This window comes from Hemiscyllium ocellatum, chromosome 45 (genome assembly GCF_020745735.1).
Source record: "Hemiscyllium ocellatum isolate sHemOce1 chromosome 45, sHemOce1.pat.X.cur, whole genome shotgun sequence".
In the NCBI taxonomy this organism is placed as follows: Eukaryota; Metazoa; Chordata; class Chondrichthyes; order Orectolobiformes; family Hemiscylliidae; genus Hemiscyllium; species Hemiscyllium ocellatum.
Genome location: NC_083445.1, coordinates 2,579,373 through 2,605,586, shown reverse-complemented (window position 1 = coordinate 2,605,586; position 26,214 = coordinate 2,579,373). Strand labels below are relative to the sequence as shown.

Below are 26,214 nucleotides of genomic sequence, written 5' to 3'. Positions count from 1 at the left end.
GGCATTCTGGCAAGAGGACCAATTCGATCTATTTGTGACTAGTTCAGTCTGGGTGTGTCTACTTGTGTCAGATCAAATGTGGAGCACAGTGTCTGACATTTTGTGCTACAATATGATCTCAGCTTTGTTTCATGGCATGACTGCCACACAGTCCAAGTCTTGCATGTGGAGAACAGAATGGGCAGGCTATTGCTCCATCAACTTCAGCTGGTTTGGCAGACTTGCTCCTTTTTGTTCCTCTTCACCTTTTTTCCCACAATTATGACAGCGAAAGGAAATGCACCCAGAATTGCAGCACTGTGTGGAACAAAGCCCAGAATGGTGTGGCCGCCTTTGAAAGTAAGCTCATATCGAAAGAAATCCTGAACTGGCAACTGATCCAAAACTACTTCATCTTGGGTATCTTACCCTGTTTACAGCTGTACGACCAGGGTCCACATCATGTATCCATGAAAACCCCACAGAACACTCCAGGTGATTAGCATAGTCATTTTCACCTCAAAGGATAAACTTGAAATGAGTTGAATTGCGGCTTGTCCCTTTAAAAACTATCATGTGTTACAAATCATGGGTCAAGACAATGTCAGTTTTTGCTGAGGTTAAGGCCTGTTGTACAATTTGGCAGTTGCTCAGATGTTTTCAGCTCCCGGTTAGAACATCCACCACGCTAGACTTGATTTGTCCTTCCTTTTCTCTGATGTTGAGGTGAGTACTCTTAACTAAATACATCTTTAGGTATTGTTTTGAAGAAGTGCTGCCATCTTTGCCATTCTCCAGGAATGAGCATCAGCTATATGGAATGGAACAGGATCAAGTCTGCACTGGTTGGAGCTAAAGGACACTGTCTTAGCGGAAAGTCCGAGGTGGAAGGCAAGCAACAGGATGATTCTTGACCGCTCAAATATAAACTAGTTCTGAAGAAGGGTCACTCAACCTGAAACACAAACTCTGATTTCTCTTCCCAGATGTTGTCAGACTTGCTGAACACAGTCCTGGCAAATTGCGTAGCTACAGCAGTAAATCAAGGTTTAAACTAAGTAGGTGTGGGAGTGGCAGGTTCAATTGCATAGAATATTATAGAAAAGGGCTCATGAGAGGGAGCTTTCCAGAACACATTACAGGGTGAAGTATTGAAAAAATCAGGAATCTACCTTCAGAAACAACAGATATGGGGACAGCTGAGAAGGGGATTACTCAACACAGGCCTCAGAGTGTTGTACTTAAATATGCACAACATATAAAACAAGTTTAATGAGCTTGTAGGTCGGTTGAAATTGGCCATTGCAATGTTGTGGCTGTCAGGGGATCAGGCCTGTCAAGTAAATTATCCAAAGATAAGCATCCTATCAAAAGGACGGCAGATTGGCAGAGGAGTTGGGTTGTTGTAAGAAATGAAATGGAATCAATAATAATTAATATAAGGTCAGAAGGCTTAGAATCGATGTGGGTGGAGTTGAGGAACACATAGGGAAAAAGGCATGATGGAATTATGGACAGGCCTCAGGCTGTGGGAAAGAAAATACGTAAGAAAAGGCACCACCAGAATAATCCTGGGGGCCTCAATATGCAGGTGAATCAGGAAAATCGAGTTGATAAGCAGATCCCATGAAAGGAATTCATGGGATGTCTACCAGATGTTTCTTTGTTTTTAAAAGAGCTACTTATAGTATAGTCGACTAGAGAACAGGAATTCTGGGTTTGGTGATGTGTAATGAGGCAGACTTGGTCAGGGAGTGTAAGGTGAAGGAAGACCATGATATGATCGAGTTCACCCTGCAGTTTGAGAGGGAGAAAACTGGAATCAGATGGAACAGTTTGACAACTGAGTAAAGGTAACGGCAAAGACATGAGCGAGGAGCTGGCCAGAATTGCTTAACGGGCAAGATGGTGGAGCAGCAATGGCAGGTGTTTCTGCGGGTAATACAGGTGGCAGAGCAGAAATTCATCCCAAGGAAGAAAAGACATGCAAAGGGGGAGGATGAGACATCCGTAGCTGTCAAAGGAAGTCGGGGACAAAAAAAAAGCGTATGATGTGTGAAGATCAGTGGGTTTGGGAACCCTTTCAAAACCAACAGCGGATAACTACAAAATCACTAATGGGTAAGATGAAATATGACAGCAAGCTATATTATGAAGGAAGATTGGAAGGGTTTTGGTTTTGAAGATAGAAAAGAGACTAGGGAGAGGCTAGAGTTCTGAAGGAGATAGTTGAGATCACAAAGGCACTGGTGATTTTTCAGGAATTGTTGGAGTCAGGGAGGATTCTCGGACTGGAAAATGACTAACGTAACACCCCTGTTTAATATGGAAACGAGGCAGAAGGTGGTTAGCCTGTCCTTGATTGTTGGTGAGGATTCTTAAAGATGAAACTGTGGAGTACTTGGTAGTGTATTGTGTCATGGTTGGAACAGGATCAGCCAGGTGGATCTTACAGAATGAGTTCTCTGATTTGACTAGGTTACGGTTCCAAATCGGGGAGTCCTGGCTGACAGATTAAAAGGGGAGTGTCAGATTCTGCCACTCTAGTAGCTGGCTCTGAAGAAGCAGTACAAAAGTCAAGTACTGTTCGTGTGTAAACCAGGGGTGATTTGTTGACGGGCCACTGGCCTGTATGGAGTTATTTCACATGGGAAAATAGAGCTGATTGATCAAGGAGAGGTTATGCCTAACAAATCTATTACAATTCTTTGCAGAGATAATTGCCAAATTAGGCAAAAGAGAATCAGTGAGTGTGATGTATTCTGATGTGTGCCACTCAATAAGAGCCCATAGTTTTGGGCATGGATAGAGGATTGGCTGACTGGCAGAGAGCAGGGATGTAGGGGTCTTTATCAGCATGGCAGCCAGTGGCTTGTGGAGTTTTGCAAGGCTCAGTGTTGGGATCACAACTATTTTCATTGTACATGAACAATCCAGCCAAAGGAACTGAGGGCATTGTTGATAATTTCACACACGAGTCAAAGTGGAGGGGCAGGTAGTGTTGAGAAGATATGGAGGCTGTAGAAGAACTTGGACAGGCTAGGAGAATGGGCACAGTGGCAGATGGAAAATAATGTGGGGTAGTGTGAGGGGATGCATTGTGATTGGAAGAAAGGAGCATGGACTATTTTCTCGATGGGGGAAGGCTTCAGAAAGCACAAAGGGACCCAAGAATCCCGTACTAGAACTCCTGTCATTAACATACAGTTTGTTTGCAGCTGGAATGTTGTTCCACAGGGATCAGTGCTGGATCTACTTTGGTTTGTCATTGATATAAATGATTTAGATGAGTATATAGTTTGTGGATGACACCAAAATTGGTGGTATAGTGGACTGTGGAGAAGGTTATTTAAGAATACAAACAGGATAGACCAGATCTAAAAGTTGAAGTTCTAAATTGGAGAAAGGCCAATTTTGACGGTATTAGGCAAGAACTTTCAAAAGCTGATTGGGGGCAGATGTTCGCAGGTGAAGGGACGGCTGGAAAATGGGAAGCCTTCAGAAATGAGATAATAAGAATCCAGAGACAGTACATTCCTGTCAAGGTGAAAGGAAAGGCTGGTAGGCGCAGGGAATGCTGGATGACTAAAGAAATTGAGGGTTTGGTTAAGAAAATGAAGGAAGCATATGTCAGGTACGGGCAGGAATAGATCGAGTGAATCCTTAGAGTATAAAGGAAGTAGGAGTATACTTAAGAGGGAAATCAGGAGGGCAAAACGGGGACATGAGATAGCTTTGGCAAATAAAAATTAAGGAGAATCCAAAGGGGTTTTACAAATATATTAAGGACAAAAGGGTAACTAGGGAGAGAATAGGGCCCCTCAAAGATCAGCAAGGCGGCCTTTGTGTGGAGCCTCAAAATGGGGGAGATAGTAAATGAATATTTGCATCAGTATTTACTGTGGAAAAGGATATGGAAGATATAGACAGTAGGGAAATAGATGGTGACATCTTGCATAATGTCCAGATTCCAGAGGAGGAAGTGCTGGATGTCTCGAAACGGTTAAAGGTGAATAAATCCCCAGGACCTGATCAGGTGTACCCGAGAACTCAGTGGGAAGCTAGAGAAGTGATTGCTGGGCCCCTTGCTGATATATTTGTATCATCGATAGTCACAGGTGAGGAGCCATAGACTGGAAGTTGGCAAACATGGTGCCACTGTTTAAGAAGGGTGGTAAAGACAAGCCAGGGAACTATAGACCAGTGAGCCTGACCTCGGTGGTGGGCAAGTTGTTGGAGAGAATCCTGAAGAACAGGATGGACATGTATTTGGAAAGGTAAGGACTGATTCGGGATAGTCAACATGGCTTTGTGCATGGGAAATCATGTCTCACAAACTTGATTGAGTTTTTTGAGGAAGTAACAAAGAAGATTGATGAGGGCAGAATAGTAGATGTGATTTATATGGACTTCAGTAAGGCATTCGACAAGGTTCCCCATGGGAGACTGAGTAGCAAGGTTAGGTCTCACGGAATACAGGGAGAAGTAGCCATTTGGATACAGAACTGGCTCAAAGGTAGAAGACAGAGGGTGATGATGGAGGGTTGTTTTTCAGACTGGAGGCCTGTGACCAGTGGATTGCCATAAAGATCAGTGCTGGGCCCTCTACTTTTACTCATTTACATAAATGATTTGGATGCGAGCATAAGAGGTACAGTTAGTAAGTTTACAGATGACACCAAAATTAGAGGTGTAGTGGACAGCGAAGTGGGTTACCTCAGATTACAACAGGATCTGGACCAGATGGGCCAATGGGCTGAGAAGTGGCAGATGGAGTTTAATTCAGATAAATGCGAGGTGCTGCATTTAGGGAAAGCAAATCTTAGCAGGACTTATACACTTAATGGTAAGGTCCTAGGGAGTGTTGCTGAACAAAGAGACCTTGGAGTGCAGGTTCATAGCTCCTTGAAAGTGGAGTTACAGGTAGATAGGATAGTGAAGAAGGCGTTTGGTATGCTTTCCTTTATTGGTCAGAGTATTGAGTACAGGAGTTGGGAGGTCATGTTGCGGCTGTACAGGATATTGATTAGGCCACTGTTGGAATATTGCGTGCAATTCTGATCTCCCTCCTATCGGAAAGATGTTGTGAAACTTGAAAGGGTTCAGAAAAGATTTACAAGGATGTTGCCAGGGTTGGAGGATCTGAGCTCCAGGGAGAGGCTGAACAGGCTGGGGCTGTTTTCCCTGGAGAGTCGAAGGCTGAGGGGTGACCTTATAGAGGTTTACAAAATTGAGGTGCGTGGATAGGGGTAAATAGACAAAGTATTTTCCCAGGGGTCGGTGATTCCAGAGCTAGAGGGCATAGGTTTAAGATGAGACGGGAAAGATATAAAATGACCTAAGGGGCAACTTTCTCTCTCACAGGGTGGTATGTGTATGGAATGAGATGCCAGAGGAAGTGGTGGAGGCTGGTACAATTGCAACATTTAAGAGGCATCTGGATGGGTATATGAATAGGAAGGGTTTGGAGGGATATGGGCCTGGTGCTGGCAGGTGGGACTAGATTGGGTTGGTATATCAGGGCGGGTTGGACCGAAGGGTCTGTTTCCGTGCTGTACATGTCTATGATTCTATCTTTATCAGTTGGTTCAATGGGCTGAAGAGTGGCAGGTGGAGTTTAATTTGGTTAAATGCAAGGCATCACGTTGTGGTAAAACAAATCAGGGCTTATCCACTTAAAAGTAGAGCTTTGCGCCGTTGGAGTTCATGTACTTTGACATTTTTTGACGTCTGTGTCACACATAGACAGGGTGGTTGAGAAGGCATTTACCACTTTTGCCTTCATTGCTCAGATCTTTGAGTATAGGAGTTGGGACGCCATGTTGACGTTGTGCACGATGTCGATTAGGCCTCTTTTGCAGTATTGTATCTAGGTCTGGTCACCCCATTATCAGAATGATATTAAACTAGGGAGGGTTTCAGATTGGAGAGTTTGAGTTAAGAGGTGAGGCTGAACTGGTAGGACTACTTTCATTTGAGTGTAAGAAGTTGAAGGGTGATCTTAGAGGTTTATAAAATCATGATGAGGTGAATGGCAGATGTTGTCTCTCGAGTCATAGTTATACAGCACACAAACAGTCAAACCAGTCCCTGCTGACCATGTTCATAAACTAAACTAGTCCCACCTACCTGCTGCTGGCCCATATCCCTCCAAACCTTTTCTATTCATGTACTTAACTAAATATCTTTTTAAACATTGTAGTTGTACCCACAGCCACCACTTCCTCAGGAAGTTCAATCCACACGTGAACCGCCCTCTGTGTAAACAATTTGCCTGTTGCGTCTTTTTAAATCTTTCCTCTCTCATCCTACCTTAATGTGTCCCCAGTCTTGAAATCCCCCACCCTAGGGAAAAGGCACCTGCCATTCATCTTATCTATACCTCTCATTATCTTGTATCAGGTCACTCCTCAACCTCCTACGCTCCAATAAAAAAAAGGTCCCAGCTTACCCAACCTTCCTTTATAATTCCGAGCTTCCATATCCAGTAACATCCTGGTAAATCTCTTCTAAACCCTCTCCAACTTGATAATATCCTTCTTAGAACTGGGCATGGTATTCCAGAGCAGCCTTACCAATGTCCTGTACAGTGTAGGGGATTTCAAAACTAGGGGGCATATTTTTAAGGTGAGAGGAGAAACGTGTGATAATGTTTTTCCACAGCGTGTGGTTCATGTGTGGAATGAACTTCCAGAGGATGTGGTGGGTGCAGGTACAGTTACAACTTGTAAAAGACATTTGGATAAGTACAAGAATAAGAAATATCTGGAGGGATATGGGCCAAACTCAGGCATGTGGGATTACTTTTGTTTGGAATTATGGTTTGTGTGGTCTGGTAGGACCAAAAGATCTGATTCTGTGCTATATGACTCTGATTCTATGACTCTGAATGTAATGTTAGCATTCACAAGAGCAAGAATACAACCGTAGTAGACTCGCCAACTTTAAGGGCATTTAAATTTGATTAGATTCCCTACAGTATGGAAACGGGCCCTTCGGCCCAACAAGTCCACACCGAATGTCCATAGAGTAATCCACCCATTCCCATATCTTATATTTACCCCTTATTAACGCACCTAACACTGTGGGCAATTTAACATGGCCAGTTCACCTGGCAAGCACATCTTTGGACTGCTGGAGGAAACCGGAGCACCCAGAGGAAACCCACGCAGACTCAGAGAATGTGCAAACTGCACACTGACAGTCACCTAAGGTCCCTGGTGCTGAGAGGCAGCAGTGCTAACCCCTGAGTCACTGTGCCCTCCCCAGTGGCCATTGGATAAATATATGGATGATGATAGAAAATGTAGATTAGAGTGACTTCAGGTTGGTGCAATATGGAGGGCTGAAGGGCCTGTATTGTTCTATGTTCTACTCCTGAGGCTGTATAGGGCCCTGGGAGAAAGTGAGGACTGCAGATGCTGGAGATCAGAGGTGAAAGTGTGGTACTGGAAAAACTCAGCTGGTCAGGCAGCATCCGAGGAGCAGTTCTGATGTTGCCTGACCGGCTCTGCTTTTCTAGCACCACACTTCAATTACATATGGCCCTGGTCAGATGGTATTTGGAATATTGTCAAGTTTTGGGCCTCGTACCTAAGGATGGATATGCTGGCTTTGGAGGGTCCACAGCAGGAATGAAGGGCTTGAGGAGCAGTTGAGGTCTCTAGATTTGCACTTGACTGTTGAGGAAGATGGGTGGGGGGGGGGGGGGGGAAACTCTGAGAATACTGAGAGACCTGGATAGAGTGGACATGGGGAAGATGTTTCCACCATTAGGAGAATCTAGAACCTGGGGTCACAGCCTCAGAGTGAAGAAGTGGTCTTTTAGAACTGAGATAAAGAGGGATTTCTTGAGCCAGAGGATGGTGAATCTGTGGAACTCTGCCACATAGATGTGTGAAGGCCAGGTGCTTGAGTGGATTTAAGACTGAGAGAGGTTCTTGATTAGAAAGGGGGTCAGAGGTTAATAGGAGAAGGCTGGAGTCTGGGGTTGAGAAACATACTATGATCAAATGGGGAGCAGGCTCGATGGACTGAATGGCCTAATTCTGCTCATACGTCTTATGGTCTGCTTTGGTCATGAGAGGATTTCTGAGATTGCCATCAGCATCCCTGCAGTTGGGCGAATAAAATCAAACCTGATGGTGATCTGTTGAGCACTGTGCATGTAATGATGTGTTGGGGACCTTGAAAGATAAGAGAGCTTTGTGTCCAGTGAATCACTGGGGGACCCCTGGCAATTCCCACTCCTCCACCATCACTTCGCAAACTGTAAACCATGATGTTACTGCTTCATGATTCATTCAGTATGTTTTTTACATGTTTTCAAAACCAGCAAAATCTTGGTGAGGACGTATGAACGTTATCTCACCGTAAAGTTTCTCAAACGAGATAACAGGCCACCTCATTGGCATTTACAGTGTTAAACAGATTTGCACGCTCTGTGGTTTGTTCAGAAGTTAGATTAGTGCAGTAGACTTTGGAGACCAGAACCAAAAAAGGCTATGTTAGTCACATTTCATTGCTCACCCACAGAGGTTGCCTCTGGACTGCATTAGCCTTTGCTGACTGCTCTGCACACGCTGATGACGCTGCTGATCTTTCCATCTCAGTGGTGCTGTGTGTTTCCCCACAACTTCTCTATTTTGACTTCTGGCTTTAATGTTTTCACAATAAACAAAAACCTGTGAGCAGTAAAACTGGTGGGTTATGTGGCGCACAAGCCAGTGTGCACATTTCAGGGCCTGGTGCTGAGAGATAATGGCTGGAAGGGAAGTAGGACACTGAGTGGCCAGTGTTGAAGGCTCATTTGTCAGTTTTAATCCACATAACTGTTGTAACCTTGTACAGTGAAGGGCTCCTCAGGAAGCTTCTCCAGGTAATGTTGATTTTTCTTCTTTAAGGGCCAGAATGTAGTCATGTGGGTTCGATCAGCGTACACCTGTTCTGTAACTGGGTTACAGCAATTTAATGGAGCATTGCTAATGTAGCAAAATGTTCCTAGATACTCCAACTGAGCGGAACGTATTTACCAAAAATGGTTGTTAATGAGTTGTTTAGAGGAGCCATTTTCGAGATTGGGGTCAAAGTGACTGAAACCATGTGAGGAAGATTTATTAGTGGCCAGAGATAGAGGAAGGAAGCATTTGAAGGAAGTCTGTAGGGCTTCCAGAAGTTGCAAAAATGAAATGGTGAAGCGACTTAGGAATGTTTAAGTTGAGGATGGAATTGTAAAGTTGAGGAATGGGGAATCAGGAGCTTGTCGGGCCCAACAGGACAAGTGTAAAGAGGAAGCTGAACTTTGTGCTGCCTATAACCTGCGGCCTGGGCCAAGCTGGAGATGATGATGAATAGACAATCGCAAGGTTGTCAGCACCAGAACAATCAAGCCTTTGGCAAGAAATATGGCTGAGGTTGCTCAAGGTGATTGAATGGGGGTGAATCGTCTCAGCAGAGCTGGAAGTCCTTGCCTGGGCATGGCAATGACATGACTGGCACCTGAAGACAATTGTGATATTTCTCCCAGTGTTTAGTTAGAGCAAGTTTCAGAATTATTCAAGACCAGGTACGGGCAAGTTACTTGGCAACACCCAAGAAGTTGTGAGATGAAGATAGGTGGTGGGGAGGTTGAGCTGTCAGTGAAGTATGTGTGAAAGCTGGAGTTTTCGCAGAATTACACATGGCTAGAGATGCTGTGACTCTAATCAGACAGGGAACCAGCTTCAATCCATGGGATCATCGGGAGAGACAGCTGCAAAGTCACAGAATCAAGATAGTCCTCCAACTCCTGAGCTGTCTGTCTTGGGATGAGCTGAACTCTACTGGAACATTGCAATTAAATAGGAGGAGAGGTGGAATCGGTGACGGTGTCTCTCTGTGACAGTAGTCTGGTGATTTTCCACAGCAAAGTGTCTGCGCAGTGGAGGAATTCAGTGCTGGTGCTTAACTCTGAACCAATAGCCAACAGTCACTTACTATCTTGGTGTGATGAGTTTGGAGGTGCTGGTATTAGCCTGAGGTATACAAAGTTTAAAAATGTCACAACATCAGGTTATAGTCCAACAGGTTTATTTGGAAGCACTAGCTTTCGGAGCGCTGCTCCGTCATCAGGTGGTTGTGGAGGCCTTATCTTGGCGTGGATAGTAGTCATGATTTGGGGAGGCCGGTGTTGGACTGGGTTAAAAATCTCACAACACCAGGTTATAGTCCAACAGGTTTAATTGGAAGCACATCAGTTAAACCTGTTGGACTATAACCTGGTGTGTGGTAATTGAGAGCAGCCATTGTCTTTGAGCTGATGCCTTCAGGAAATCATTTCGAGAAAGCACTGAATATGGAGGTGGAACTTATGGTGCCAGCACCATGAGTGTTTTCTTTAGAGTTAATCTTTGCTCAAATTTGAATAGTGTGATTTAATGAAAACCAAGCAATGGATCAAGATTGATGGAGATCAGAGAGATTTGATTGTACTCCTCAACTTGTCTTGAATCATATAAATATTGTTCCATTTAATGGACTGTCAACAGCAGGATCAAATAGTCTTTCCTAAACTGAGCAGAGAGTTGGTACAAAGCAATGCCTCCCCTACAGTTTCTCAACAAATGCTTTCACCCTGGTCATCGAAGTATAACATAAAAAGCGTCCATAGCTTCAGTTTCACATTCTTTTCCTGCTCAGTGTGCTCTGGCACTGCCAGGGCAGCTGAGTCACGAGCTGAGTGGGGAAGCAGGAGAACTGTAAAAGGACTGGGGTGAACATGTGTCTCCAAGCAGAACCATTCCAGTTTCAGTGGTTGCTGAGCTGAGTGACACGAGCAAACTAAAGTGTTTGAAAGATTGGAAGCAGTCAGTTTGTGAAATGGATTAACCACTTGCTTGGCTTTTTGTAGAGATTTAAACCGACTTTGCAGTGAGGTAGACAGGACAGAAGGTAAGCTTATCTTTATTTTGTCATCTCCCCTCCTGATTTTAAAACAAATATGATTAGTTCCTTTTGGAAAATTCTTCCCTTGTCTGTTGCAGTCCTGTCTGATTTTATCAGTGTTGCTGCAATCTTTGATGCCTCTGGACCATATGCCTTCTGCTGCTTGTGAGTTGTCTTCAGTGGAGAGTTGAAGGCAAGCTGTTTTCCTGCAGATCTAGAGAAGAACAATCATCATAAATTCTGCAGTCTTCCCTTCCATTGCCAATATTTTGTCTTAGAAGATATGGGTAATGGGTCTCAGTGGATTACTCTTCAGAGGGCTCATGTCGACTTGTTAGGCGAAGGGCCTGTTTTTACACTCTAGGGATTCTATGCTAACTGCATAGTATCACAAGCCACTTAGCTCTTAAGCATATATGGGAGCAAGTTCAGAATCAGTGCATTAATGTCAGGAAAAAGTGCTGAAAAACTGGACGTTTATTCACTGGAGCATAGTTAAGGAAGAGTCTGGCAAAGGATTTGAAAAGTAGGATGGTCTTTAGGGAGAAGGCTTTGATAAAAGGATACAAGAAGTGAGAGCTTTTCAACTTGTCTCTTTGGGTCAAGATAGGAGTAACCAGGATAAGGTTGTTGCCACTGGTTGGTGAATTGGTGCCATGGATTACAGGTTGAGGGTTATCACCAAGAGTTGGGATGGGAATCTATGTGTGGAGGGGGCTGTTCCAAGAAGGAATGCTACAGTACAGATGACTATCGAGTCAGGGGCTAACAGCTGCAAGACAGGTGAATGTTGTAGAAGGGAAATACCAATGTTGTTTCAACAAAGGGAGATGGAATCATGGCTCCTGTTGTTAAAAACACCTCAGTCAGTTCCAACAAATCTGTTTTTATTTTCCAGCATGAAGCTGTCATCACACTTGAATTAAACCCAATCAGATTGAAAGTGAAGGACAGCAAATGCAAAGAAATTCCTTGAGTGTTAGAGTAGAGTTTTATTACCAACAACCCCCAAATAATAGTAGCACACAACATTCAACACACACGCACCTGCAGGTAATGAGTGCTCTGAGAGAGTGGATGGGGGTGTCAAGAAAAGGCAGGAAGACAAAGGCAGATACAGCGACAGATCTCGGGAGTCCCTAGGTTGTGTGAATGAAATGACCTGAGTCAGTGTTTAGGTGCTATCTTGTTTCTTTAGTAATAACAAAAACAAAAATGTTCTTCAATTCTCAGTGACTTGTTTTCAAATTGCTTTTTATCAGATAGTTTTGGAGATTGAGTGGAATTGAGGAAGTAAAGTTATTCCCAGTATCATCCTCATTCATGTCAATATTGCTTTTCTCGTGCTTTTTGAAACTGAATTATTTGTAGGTAACTGGTCACCTCTAATAATGAAGTTATCATGCAAATGTGAGGAAAACAAGGGATGTGAATTTCTTGATAGCTTCCTGAGTTTGATTGTAGATGGTGATTCTGAGGCAGCCAGTTTCATGCATTTAGAAAGTGTTTTCTGGGTTGAGACGAACAGCCATCTTAGGTCAGCAGTGTTCTTTTCAAAGTCTCTGGCATTCAAGTCCAAATCACGATATTTATACATGATTATGATCAAGTTTAAAATGGACTCTCAGAATATACTGCCAGCCAAGTCAGTTGTACCAGTACATCACTGTGGAAATTCCTCAACGTTGTCTCTGGCCCAACTGTTGTCTTTTTGATAAATCTACCCCTGCCGTTATGAGGTCAGATGTGGGGATGTTTGCTGATAACTGCACAATGTTTAGCACCATTCCTCACAAGATGAAGCAGTCCATACGCAAGTGCAAAAAGAAAATCTAGGCTTTTGCTGACATTTGGCATGAATGCAAATTGCCTGCTAATTGCTCAGCAATAATCATCTCAAATGAAAGCAAATCGAACCATTGTCCTTTAGCTTTAAATGGCGTTACACTTACTGAATTGCCTATTGTCCTGAGGTGGGATGAGAGTGATGTCCAGTAGGGCATGGACTGCAACTCAGTGTAACAAATACTGATACACAGGTGAAACAAGAATGAGGTAGAAAACAGACTTGTTCCCCACACTTTGTTTGGAACTGCTTGAATATCATGAAATTGGTTCTGCTATCTTCAAGGCCATCTGCTGTGTAGAAGGAAACAGAGTCCTGATCAGCTCAAAATAATCTCAAGAGCAACTGAACTCTGGGAGTTACCAATTGTCTTAAATACACCGGATTAAAACAATTCACGACATTTCTCTATTCCCTTGATGGCCCACAGTGGATTGCAGCTACTAAGAGTTGTGAAGTCGTCTTGTTTGTAATGTAGCGAAACCCATCCACCAGTCTGTGTGCAGCAAGACCTCTCAAACATCAAGGTGGTCAGTTGATGTTGGTTCTGACTGCATGATGTAATTGTTCTTACGAGGGCCATGACCTCTTTGGTGTCCAGTGAGAAGGACAAAGAGGAGTCTTGATTTCACGTGTCATCTGAAAGACATGCCTTCCAGTATGAAAGTACACTCGGTGCTGCACTTGGGTGTCGGCCTAGATTGTGTGCTCAGGTCTTTGAAGTGGGACTTTCTTCAAAACCCAATGATTCATTGATGTCTCACCAGAGAATGGTACTATCTTGTCAAAAAAATAGCGCTGCTACTTTTGGGTGTGTTTGCTCTGAGAAGCAAGAGAGGCACCAAAGTTGTGTGTCATTTTGAATGTGTGGCATATTGGTGTAGTACATCAATGCCTAACTGTTGTATATTAGAGTTTAGAAAATAAAGTATTTACAAAGCTGAGAGCACTTCAACAAGGAACTAGTTCTAGATTTTAAAAACAAATCCGAACGTGCTGAAAGACAAACAGTAATATTGATGTATAAATAGTGGAGCAGGCTTTTGTAATGCAACAAATAAGATTGACTTGAGCATCACATTTTCCACCGTTCCTGCTCTAAGGCAGCAGCAGCAGCACCCAGCTCATGAACTGTTTATTCAAAGCAGCATTCACTTATCCAGTGACTGCAACATGACATTATGCAGCTCATGCTGCTGTTGCGTTTTGTTTCTGCAGTTCTAGCTGATTAAGGATTGAAGGAGGCACATTAAACATCCGTATACAACTGAAAGGTCACTGTAATTTCATCTTTAGTTTAACATTTGTGGTTTAAACAAGGGTCACCGAAGTAACTTTCTAAATGAGAGCCCATTTGATAGGTGATTGTTAGATTTAGAGTAATTTCACATTGTTGTCCAGAACGTTAACTTCCAAGTCCAAGTCAGCAGACCAGCTTGGTATCTTGATTTCTAGTACCATATTTCAATAGAGACGAGAAAAATGCAGAGGCAGATGATGGAAATGGTCAGAGCTTAATGGCTGGGAATATTGTGGAAGGGATTGAACATGGTGATCACAATCACATCAGTCACTTTTCGGAAGTACTTCAGCTCTGATCTTATTCAGTGTTTAATAACCCATTCACACTTCAGAGCATGTAAGGGATGCATCTACAAAGTTCAAGGAGGCACTCCTGTGGAGCATTGGTAGAGTCCGTATCTCTGAGCCAGAAGGTCCACCTGCCTGAATGTCAGAACAGATTCGGATGGCCACTTCCTGCATTGTTGGGATTCTCTGATTTTACGAATAGGCTGATTAAGTGTCTGTCTAAATGCCTGCTGAATGTTGGTATTATATCTGCTTCTACCACCTCCCTTGGCAGAGAATTTCAGGTGCCTTACATCCTCTGTTTAAAACAAAAACTTTTCTCGTACATCTCCTTTAAATTTGACATCTCCACCCTCCACTCTGTTCTGTGTCTCCACCCTATCCGTTGCCAGTCATCATTACATATAATTCTATCCGGTTGCTCCTCAGCCTCCAATTCTCTTGTGAAAGTGATCCAAGTGTGTCCAACCTCTCCTTTATAGCTAATACAACCCACTCCAGGCAACATCCTGGTAAACCTCTATTGCATCCTCTCCAAAGTCTCCACTCCTTCCTATGGCATGGTGACCAGAATTGTGCCCACTACTCCACATGTGGCCTGACTAAAGTTTATACAAAATGACTTGTAACTTGTCCACTCTGTGCCCTGAGCGATGAAGGGACGCCTGCTGTCTGCTGCCTTTACTACCTTATCCACTTGTGTTGCCACTTCTCTATCTCTGGCCTCACTAGCACATGGCATAGGGTGTAATCTTGAGATTAAACCTTCAAAGTCCTGTTTTACAGCTTCTTACCGAACACCCTAAATTTTCTTTGCAAGACGACATCCCTCTCTCTTTCTGCCTGTATCATTAGTACCAATGTGGACCATGATCTCTGGCTGCTCATCCCCCCCCTTGTGCAATGTCTTGTGCCTGCTCAAGGACATCCTTGACCCTGGAACCAGGAGGTACCCTGGAGTTTTGCCTGTGACCACAGAAATGCTTCTGTCACTGACTATATCGAGTCCCCTATTACTGCTGCTTACCCTGCTGTACATCAGAGCCAGTCATGGTGTGTCTGACCTGGCTGCTTTCACCTGAGAGGCCATCGTCCTCAACAGAATCCGAAGCAATATCCCTCTTTACGTCCACTCAATGGATACCAGCTTCTGATGGCACTCATATGTGCTGATTGAGAGCCAATGAAAGTGTCATTAGTTTTAGCTGGCCAATAGAATATTGCTGAGAATGCGGTGCTGGAAAAGCGCGGCAGGTCGGGCAGCATCTGAAAAGCAGGAGAGTTGACATTTTGGGCAAAAATCTGTCATCAGGCCTTCTGGTACCTGATGAAGGGCTTTTGCCTGAAACATCGATTCTCCTGCTGCTCAGATGCTGCCTGACCTGCTGTGCTTTTCTAGCATTCCACACTCCACTCTAATCTCCAGCATCTGCAGTCCTCACTTTGGCCCAAGAGAATATTGTTACTGTCCAGAACATTCAGGCATCAGCATGCATAGACTGTCACTTGCATTACAGCACTGAGGGTGTTCCTGTTCTGGTATTGTAGAGAAAGAAACAGTGGAGTAATTTTGAGGAATTTGCTGAATTTTATTTCGATCCCTGCAGTTGATAATGCCACCTTTCTCCTAAATGCAGAAGGAATGCTTGGGGATCTCCCTGTTGCTTTGCAGTGAGCACAGTATTCCAACAAACCACATGATTCTGATTATTGCTCGAGTATTTTGGGTTGAATTGTACAATTTGTCTACATCTCAGTGAGTGAGTAAGTAAATGTATTTTGCCAAAACTGAGCCAAAGGCAAGGCATTTCCCTGGATCAGTCCTTAGCTTGTGTTGAGACCACTGAATTTTGTCAGGACATCAGGCATTCCATCAGATCTCTGTATCCCTGTTCTCAATTAACAGAAAGTAACCGGTTCTGCTCTTTAGTGGATGTACAATTAAGACAGGACTGGGAGCCACGGACAGAGAGCCCTCCTGTTCAGACTCACATGAAGGTGCAGCAGTGTAAAGGGAGGAGGGCTTGGCTCCTGTGCCAGTGTATTCCAGGAGGACAGAAGCCATGCAAAGGTTACTTTGGGTGCATTGTGGGGAAATGAGTTTGTCAGGGGAACTGATTGTGGGAGCTTGGTGAAGGAGAACTTGTCGAGCTAAAATCTGAAGCTCTGAGAGTTCATCACTTCCCCTTCCCCTCTATTCCTTCCTTTCCCAAAATGGACAGTTCCTGTTCCATGTTTACAAGTTATCTTGACGTCTGTACACCTTTGTATTGAAGTACTATCTGTCAGTAAGAGCATATAATAAAGGCATTTGGCTGCTCATGCCTCATGATAAAATTCTGTTCCTGGTTTTCAAGGTCCTCCAAGTCATCTCTCCTCCACATCTCTCTCTCCACCTCCATGGTGGGGGAATTAAAGGTTATGGGGACAATGCAGGTGGGAGGAGCTGAGATGCTGCATAGATCAGCCATGATCTTAGTGAACGGCAGAGCAAGCTGGATGAGCCAAATGGTCTACTCCTTCTATTACTATGAAACCCTTTGAAATCTGATGCTGTTCTGATTCTGCCTCTTGTAGTGCCTGATGTTAATTACTCCAGAACTATGTTTTCAGCTGACTGGGTCTTTATCACTGAAATTCCCTCCTTTAAGCTCTGCTTTCTGAACCACTGACTGTTTCGAGAACCTGCTCAAAGTCCACCTGTTTTCTTCAGCTGTCCTAACATTGCTGTTGTTTGATAATACTCCTGTGTTGAAATTTGGGACAATTACTATTGAAAACACTACATTAATTCAAATTATTGTGTAGTAGTGCTGTCCAAGACTTGAAACATTTGTACCAAGGAGCAGTGTGGTGTAATAAAGCAGAAACGTTTTCACTTGTACATTGTCCTGGTGTAAAAGAGCTGCTTAACTTGTGCACAGGACCATGGATGGAGACAGATGATACAAGGCTCCAAATGATCAGTGCTGAAAGTGCGCAGCAGGTCAGGCAACATTTTTGGAGCGAAGCTGAGCTCATGTTACAGGTTCAGGTGTTCTTTTATCAGTCATTTCTGACTTTAATTTGTTCCCAAGGAAAGTTGTCAGTATCTCTTAGATTTGCTTCTCCCTCCACAAACCCTGCCAGAATCTGTCCAACACTATTGTCATAATTTTCCAGCATCACTTCTTCTGCGTCCATTTGCCTCAGGAGAGTGTGTGAGACTCCTTCTGTGCTCAGCTATCATTGAGGTTTTGGATGTGACACGTTGTTGGTCCCTGCTTTGGATGTTTTTCAGTTTTGAACCTCATTTGAATGCTCAAGTCTTGCCTTCCACGTGCACTGTTTCCCTCAGGAGTTTCCTTCAAAACCCACTGCTTAATGAGAATTTGCAGGATAATGCCTAATTTTAATTGCAGTTAATGACCTTCTATTGTGTTAATTGATATGTGCAATTGGCATACTCTTCACTTTGCCTTTAGAAAAGCGATTGCAGCTGTTCATTTTCATCTCTCAAATCTCCGTCTTGATGAAACTGTGATGTAAGATACTGGTGTAGACACCAGTTGCCATTGCTTTCACGAGGTTGATGAATGCTGAGCCACTGTGCCCACCGTAGGGATGATCAGGGAAGTGATTATTTTTGGGTAGGGTCTAGGAGAGAAAATTCAAGAGGGATTCCAGAGAGGCCGGTTGAAGGCTCAACTGCAGAGTGAATGAACACAATTGGAGCAGAAATAACCTCCCTTTGTGTAGTGTATGGGACATTCAAGACCTCCCATGGTTCTGTTTGGTTCTTCAGGGTTGTATGTGAGCAGAAGCACTGCTCTTGCAGGTGAAATTAATATCTGGAGCACTTAAAAGCTTTGGATTCCTGTCAGGTTGCACATGGCGATGCTAGTTCTGGACGAAATGTGGGAAATGATTGATTTTTTTCCCTCAGAGTTGACATGCTGTAATGGATCAATTTGATGCTGCTCATTTGTAATGGCTGCCACTCGCTTCATTGCACCAGGCACCCAGTCCTGCTTTAACTGAGGAACTTGGAGTCTTGTGTTCTGTTTGCTATAGTTTATACAGACACTGTTCAAACTGGTTTTGTTTACTGTAGTTTGTTGAGATATTGTTTGATGTTAAGTAAACTGTTTGATGCAAGTTATTAGTGCACAAATAGTGGTATTGTCCCCTGTGGTGACCTGAGGAATCCCCTTATCCTACAAAACCAATGGCAGTGCTGATCCTAAAGCACCGTGTCTTCCAATGCTGGGCTCCCTCAACCTGTTCCCTTCAGACCGTGCGGTGCGTCCTCAGGATCCCCATGCAGCCTCCCAATATCCCACTGTCAGTGTGGCACTCATCAGGTCTCCTTCCCTCCTGTCTCCCTCCCTCCCTCCCTTCCTTCCTCCCTCCCTCCCTCCCTTCCACCTCCCCCCACCACTTCTGCCTGCCTGCCTACCGTCCTTCCTTTATCCCTTCTCTCCTGACCACACCCGCACCACCAACTCCCTTCCCTCACTCCCACCCTCCCGTGATAATATAGCATTCCCTCGAGAATCCCCAGCTCGCTTAACATTTATTCTGTCCTAAACCATTTTGCTGTTGTGTGCTTAACTCGTCAGATTAAAAATTGAATTCATAATCTCTGCAAAGCAGTGTCCATGCGATGCATTGAGCCAATGATCTGGGGAAAACCTGTTTTTGGTGATGTTATTAAATCCGATGTGATCCCTCTCTGTTCCAGACGACATTTTGAATTGGAAACATGGCACTGTGCCCCTGCACTGTGATGAACTCTGACACCAAGCTGGATGGATGTCACTCTTCAGCGTCAGGCTTGAGGGTACACCTGTACTGGTCAAGCGAAGGCCCACAGGACCTTGTTTTTACCGAGGGGGAGATGGTTGCAGAAGACATCTGTATTCTGGCTGCACAGAAATGCTGTAAGGAAGATTTAAATTCTCTTTTCAATGTTTCTGGCATGTCTATTACCAAACCGGAGTTAATGTTTTGTCTCTGTACAATACATCCCTGGAGTGTACATTCAGAATAGGAGGCTGTTGACCGAGACCTGGGCTGGCTAATGCTAGTTGGGGCAGGAATAGGGTGGTTACCCCTGACATGGGAAGACCGAGGCATTAGATGAGGGGTTCCCACATTGATGTGTGGAGGATACAGCTGCAGTTCAATCAGGTAAACTGTCCATGTGTTCACCATGGAGCCCCGGCAATAGTCCATACCTTGGTGAGAATTGGCAGACTCATGGGATCGCTGGCTTGCAGGTTTATCCGGTACGCAACAAGGATTAGAAACTACACAATCGTAGTGCCTGAACACCAGCTGGTCCCTGCTGCTGTGAAATGCATGTGTGTGGACAGTGGTTAAGAACATGGTTAGACTAGACTGCCCTATCTACCCATAAGTACTGTCAGAGCAAGCTTTCACATGTCTGGGTGCAGCTCAGCAGTTTGAGCCAGTGGAATTGTCTTGTCAGGAAGGCTGGAATATCAACAGGTGAAGAGAACATAACATCCAACACAGCAGGCAAGAAACAAGTCAGAGTGACATCTACTCATCACCAACAGCGGCGCCCACTGGGCGAGCCAGTGCAAGTTCCAGTCAGAAGCTGGGTACTCACCCTTGGTCCTATGATGTTACTTAGACTAACCCCGCCACAAAAAGTAAACTCTGTACCAGGTGTGCTGCTGCTTCAACTCCAAATTAACACTGATTACCCTGAGAGAAGTTGAAATTGTGACCCTAGTCGTTTAATTTGTATGTGTTTTTTTTTCCCCAAGCCATTTCCCCACTGTGCCACAACTTGTATGCACTTTGTGACTTAAAAGAGAATCTTTGGTATCCTCCGAATCATATCTTCAAGATTGACAAGGACCTGTGTTTGACTCTGCACTATCGTATGAGGTATGTGGGTTGCTCACATGCGCCATCCGTTCAGTTCCTTCCTACATCCTGACAAATAAAATCAGGGCTTTCTGAAACCGTGGAATGCAGTGTTGAGACATAGCACCATGATTTCAAAACCTTCTGCAGTTTTGTCTAAATCTCTCTCCTGGATTTTATTGGGAATGGGCCAACTTTAGGTTAATGGGAAAATATCCCCTACAATGCCCTCCTAACCAAGAGATGATGATGAATCCTCTCTCAAGGGGAGATGATGGCCTATTGAGAGAGCCATGCAGCTTACAAACAGACCCTTCAGTCCAACCAATCCACACCGACTGTAATTCCAAACTAAACTAGTCTCCCTGCCTGCCCTTGGCCCATATCTCTCCAAACGTTTCTCATTTATGTACTTATCCAAAAGTCTTTGAAACATTGTACCTGCATCCACCACTTTCTCTGGAAGTTCACACCACACATGAGCCACTCTGTTTTTGAAAAAAAGCCCATCATGTCTTTTTAAATCTTTCTCTTCTCTCCTTAAAAATGTGCCCCCTAGTCTTGAAATCCCCCATCCAAGGGAAAAGACTCCTGCTATTCATCTTGTCTATTCCCCTCATACTTCTATAAACCTCTAAGGTCACCCCTCAACCTCCTACACTCCAGTAAAAAAAAAAGTCCCAGCCTATCCAGTCTCTCCTTAGAAGTCCAACTCTCCATTCCTGTCAACAGTCTGGTCAATCTCTTCTGAACCCCCTCCTACCTGATATCCTTCCTGTAGCAGGACGATCAGAACTGGACACTGCTCCAACAAAGACCTCACCGACCTCAGCATAACATCCCAACTCCCATCCAAATGTCTGATCAATGAAGGCAAGTGTGCTAAATGGCACCTTAACCACCCTATCTATACAAGATCAAACTTGAGAGTTATGTACCTGAATCTCAAGGCCTCTGTTCTACAACACTGCCCAAGGCCCTACTTCTAATTATAGAAGTCCTGCCCTTGTTTGTTGTAGCAAAATGCATTACCCCACATTTATCCAAATTCAACTCCATCTGCCGCTCCTCAGGCCATTGACCCAATTGATCAAGACCTCTGTAATCTTCGATAAGCTGCTTTACTGGCCACTGTAGCACTAACCTTGGTGTCACCTGCTAACCTGTGAACCATGCCTTCTATATTCTCCTTGAAATAATTTGACGGTTTGGTCTTATTGCTGGACTGTTAATCCACAGACCCAGGTCATGTTCTGAGGATCTAGGTTCAAATCCTGCCATGGCAAGTGGAGTTTGAATTCCTTTTAAAAAAAAATCAGAAGAATCAGAAAGTAAAGAAACTAATGATCATGAATCCCTTGTTGATCGTTGGAAAAATCCATCTGGTTCATTAATGTGTTTTAGGGAAGCAAACTGGGTCAGGCCTGCATGTGACTTCAGACCCACAATAACGTGATGGACTCTTAATTACCCTCTGGGCAGTAAGGGGTGGGCAATAAACACTGACCCAGCCAGTGCTGTGCCCACATCTTGGGAATGGATTAAAAAAAAACTAGGAATGCTGGAAATGAGTAGATTGTTAGGATTTTGCTTTGGGACATTTAAGCAGAGCCCCACAATATCCCATCCTTCCCTGACCAGTTGCCTGAATGGTTTACCATTTTGGGCTTTAATTCCTGAAGTGCACAGCTCTTGCTCATGGATACTTGTCATCTTCCCCTGTGACTGAAGCCAATCACAGGGAGGTCAGCAGTCAGACACTGCCCACCCACGGTCTACGCTGCAGTAAATCTCCTGTTTCCTTCATCACTGTGCCTTTTACCTGTAGGTTTTACTTTAAGAACTGGCATGGCATGTCGGAAAAGGAACCTCGGGTATACCGATGGACACCGAAAAGGAATGACTATGAGAAATTCGACCAAGGCAGCCCTCTGTTTGACCACATGTCACTGAATTACATCTTCTCACAGGTGGGCAGAGTTTCCATGAAGGTTTTTGCAATCCATCATTTAGGTGTGGGTGCCTGGAGAGGTCGGTTTCCCTGTAGCACACTGTTGCTTTGTGTGAGGTATTGGAGCCAGCACGTTAACTCCTGTGCTTTCTCAGTCCTTCCTTATCTCTAACTGTGTGTGCAGAGCATTGGCATACATTTTACTCTGGAAGTTGGGTATTTTTTTAATGCCAGACAGGTTTTTTCAACCTGAATATAATTTCTGTTCATGTCCTGTAAGCAATCAGCCCTGAAAAATATCACAACTTGAGTGAAAGTGATTCTTGGTTTGTAAAGAATGGTGCATTTATTAGTTAGCAGAATGCTTACCTGTGAGCTTGTACAGTAAAGACAATCGGATTTGCTGTCATGGTTACTGAGAAAGTTGTCCATTTTACTGAGACTCCTACATATACAGATGTAGAATTTATTTTCAGCAGAACACTGACTCCTGTCAGGAACATGGTTCCACTGTGACTGTCCATTGAGATTTTACCCCAATGGTCATGAAGTACAAATTCTATTTGTCCCATTAATGCTGCACCACCCTTTTATGACTGACTGAAGCTTGTCATAAAAAGATGTGGTTCTCTTGTTATTCTTTGATTGAATTGTCAAGATTGCTTTGCAGTTGGCCCATGCAGTTCCACGGAGTACAGTATCTCACACACCTTCCAGTGCCAGAGATGCCGTGCTTTTTGATAGAGGTGTGGCTGTGGTTCAACGCTGTTAGTAAAAAGCTGGGGATTCTGCAGCAGTTTGAACCCAAATTAGCCCTTCAAACAGGTAGCCCCAACAATAGATGAACCAATCATTTATAATTGTGGGATCTTGCTATGTTAAAACTGACTTGCCGACAAAACTACAGGTTAACAGGCTTCAAAATAATTCCTGAGATGCACTTGTTATTTATTTGAGAGCTGTGATTAAGATTTTTTTTTTAACCATTGGCAATTGATTGAATCTCTCTGAGGTTGTTTATTGGAGGATGGCTGATCAATGCTGTTCCTGTGTTTCCAGGGTAAATATGATTTTGTTAATGGCATCGCTCCTCTCAAAGAGCCACAGAATGAGCAGGAATTACATGTCTTCCAAAATGAGAGTCTGGGAATGGCTGTGCTGCATCTTTCGTATATTGCGGTCCTGAGTGGACGCTCACTTAGTGAAGTGGCCAAGGAAATAAGGTGTGTGAGTCAGCAGCTGTAAGTCTGTCTGAATTGATAAGTGGCAGAATGCCTTCCCATTATTCCATGGAGGCATTTGGAAGAGCCCAGATGCTGGAAAATTGATGTGTTTGTGTGATGTAGGTATCAACATGAAGATGTGTTTTCCATCTTTGGGGTGATGTTGTTACATTGGGAGGAGGGAGATGGGCGGGAACAACAGGACGAAGCTTTCCCTGTGGAGATTCCACATGGATGGTGAAAGGCTGCCAGACACAATGAGCTTGGGGGCCACTGAGAAATCAGGAAATCCGTTCAGACATGGGGCATTTGTATGTTATGTGCTAGGATAATAAATAGCTCACAATGTGCTTGCACATGTCCTTTTCATAAGTTTGCATTCTCCTTTCATCTTTATTTCTGCTCCCTACCTACACAGAGAGGGCAAGGTGGAGAGAGAAATAAGGACGTTTTTTAAGGCGCTTGCCAGTCTGTGGAAGCCCAGTGAAGGATGCAGCAGCTGTCGTAGTGGTGAGGATTTGATCTGCTTGCTGCCACTGACCAGTTTTTCTCTCTCCTCCTCTTTGTCAGCTTTAAGGGATGCATCCCAAAGACCTTCCGTGCAAAAATAGACAGGTGCAATGCCCTGACCAAGATCCGGCTGAAACGTGGCTTCCGAAAGTTTGTGAGGAGCTTCCACTTGCCTGTGGTTGGTTCAGGAAAGGTGATCCAGCACGACATTATATTCAAATACCTGTCTACCCTGGAGAACCTTTGCACCAATTTAGGAGGCGAGATCTTCCGTGTCTCGTATTTGGAAGTGCTTCCAGAAAGTAGCAGAACCCCATACATAAACAATCGGAATTACCTGCAGACCACAGAGAATATCATCTGCCCCACATTACCTACCCAGGAATATGAAGTGCTGGTGACTGGGACAGAGGGAATTCAGTGGAGAATACTCAAGAAGGTGAACATGGATACCGTCTCTGACCACCACACCTTCTTTCTTCCTTGTCTGTCGTCTCCTCTCTCTGCTTTTCTCTTTCTCTTGTCCACGCTTCTCTCTCCCATCTCCCCTTCTCCCAGGGGCCCTGCAAGCACTGATATTGTCCTTCTGTCGTCTTTACTGAAAGGTCAACACTGACATTGCAGCAAATACTAAATAAAACTGATAGCATGTCTCTCTCGGCAATAGAGCACTGAACAATAATAGTGTATGCTCTACAGGACTCCAGTTCAGACAGCATCCAAGGTGCAAGAAAATTTTCCTGTGCTTTCCCAGTACCAATCTAATCCAGAATCTGGTTTCCAGCATCTGCAGTCATTGTTGTTATCTACAGAACTCCAGACAAACAAATCTGATGACTTGTCTGTCCCTTCACAGACTTTCAGGAGGTCAATGGGGCATTGGTATCCAAGCCTTAGAATAGAGCTGCCTTGACCTTGATATTCCAATGGCACTGATGAGGAGTTTGCTGACTGCCCTTGATACATTCCTCCCGCCTCGTTTGTTGAATCACATATTTGCACATACAAGGGTTGTTGGGGATGAATGGGGCGACATTGCTCTGGTTTTCTCCTTCCTCTTCTGTGCATGTTATTTTGTCCTTTCACCCTTTGATGTACCGGCCGTTCTGATGACAAAGTTCAGGTGAAACAATTCAAGGATTGTGTCGTAATAATTGTGATGGTCTTTTATTTTAACTAGCCTGCGCCCCTCAAAAAGGCCGGCTGGAAGGGCAAACCGGCAGACAGTGGCAGTGGCAAGTCGGGTGAAGCAGTTGAGTTCACTGAGAAGCCATATTCGCACTTCTGTGATTTCAAGGAGATTACACACTTGGTCATCTCTGACTGCAGGGTCAGTGTTCACAGACAGGATAACAAGTGCCTGGTGAGTAATCTTCTGCACTCTACCTGCCTCTTTGTCCACTTGCTGCTGTCTGTTGTCGCGTACTGTTTTGGTCACCCACTGGCTTAGTGCCCTGGGGCACGTGGAAGGTTTATTGGAGTGAGGTCAGTTCTGCTCTCACGTTACACAGTAACCTCGATTATCTGAGCGACATGGGCGGGCAGTATTTCGTTCGGATAATTAATTATTTGGTTAATCAATTAAATGCCTTTCCTCTGGGACTCTGAGTTTTGTTTAAGTTGGCTCACCGTCCAGGAGACAAGGGAGCAGCAGACTACACACGAGCACAGGGGGATGGGGTGTTGGGACAGCTGGACTGGGCACCAACAAGACTGCTGATGCTGCACACGCGTGCACATGCACTCGCACCACGCAGGTGCACAAATGCACATGCACAAAATGTTTTACTGCAACTTTTTGCCCTGTACAGGACACTGTTGGAGAGATTATCTGAGGAAGGGGGCAGGGGAGGGGTTTAGGGTATACCCCTCTGTAAAACTGCAGGTAAAGTGTGTGGGGGGAGAGAGAGGTTGGGAGGTCAGTCTTTTGGAGACAATGCCTGTTTGCATCTTTTGTTTACAGTGATTAATCAGTGTTCGAAACACATCTTTGGGATTGCGCGATCTCCTTCAGATAATCCGGTATTTGGATAATTGATATTCGGATAATCGCGGTTCCTCTGTACACACCCACCATTCTCACTGGCATCACTGGATTGTCATAACATCTGGCAACTTGTGCTGGCCCTCTGACTTCCCCATTAGAACAATTGACTACATTGTTAACTTGTGGTATTAAAGCTGGGGCCTTGCTGGTCTGCCTGGCGTAACTTGTCTTGATTATGACCACTGAATGAAGAGTGACAGTGGGTCCTGGTCTGTGTGGGGTTGGGGGTGGGGGGGGGGGGGGGGGGGGGGGGGGTTGAGGTCTG

General features: G+C 44.4%; 1 protein-coding gene across 6 annotated transcripts in view; it reads left to right on the top strand.

Moving 5' to 3' along the window:
* The window catches only part of tyk2 (tyrosine kinase 2), a 100,338-nt gene that overhangs the window by 32,791 nt on the left and 41,333 nt on the right, over window positions 1-26,214 (top strand). For 5 of the 6 annotated variants that reach the window (XM_060855197.1, XM_060855193.1, XM_060855196.1 and 2 more), the window contains exons 2-7: window positions 19,062-19,260; window positions 20,116-20,239; window positions 22,047-22,188; window positions 23,229-23,392; window positions 23,963-24,341; window positions 25,083-25,265. In XM_060855197.1, coding sequence (XP_060711180.1) covers window positions 19,083-19,260; window positions 20,116-20,239; window positions 22,047-22,188; window positions 23,229-23,392; window positions 23,963-24,341; window positions 25,083-25,265 — 1,170 coding nt within the window. In that variant the 5' untranslated portion in view covers window positions 19,062-19,082. Of the gene's footprint in view, window positions 1-8,732; window positions 8,858-19,061; window positions 19,261-20,115; window positions 20,240-22,046; window positions 22,189-23,228; window positions 23,393-23,962; window positions 24,342-25,082; window positions 25,266-26,214 lie in introns of those variants that run through there. The other variant, XM_060855194.1, reaches the window with a different exon arrangement.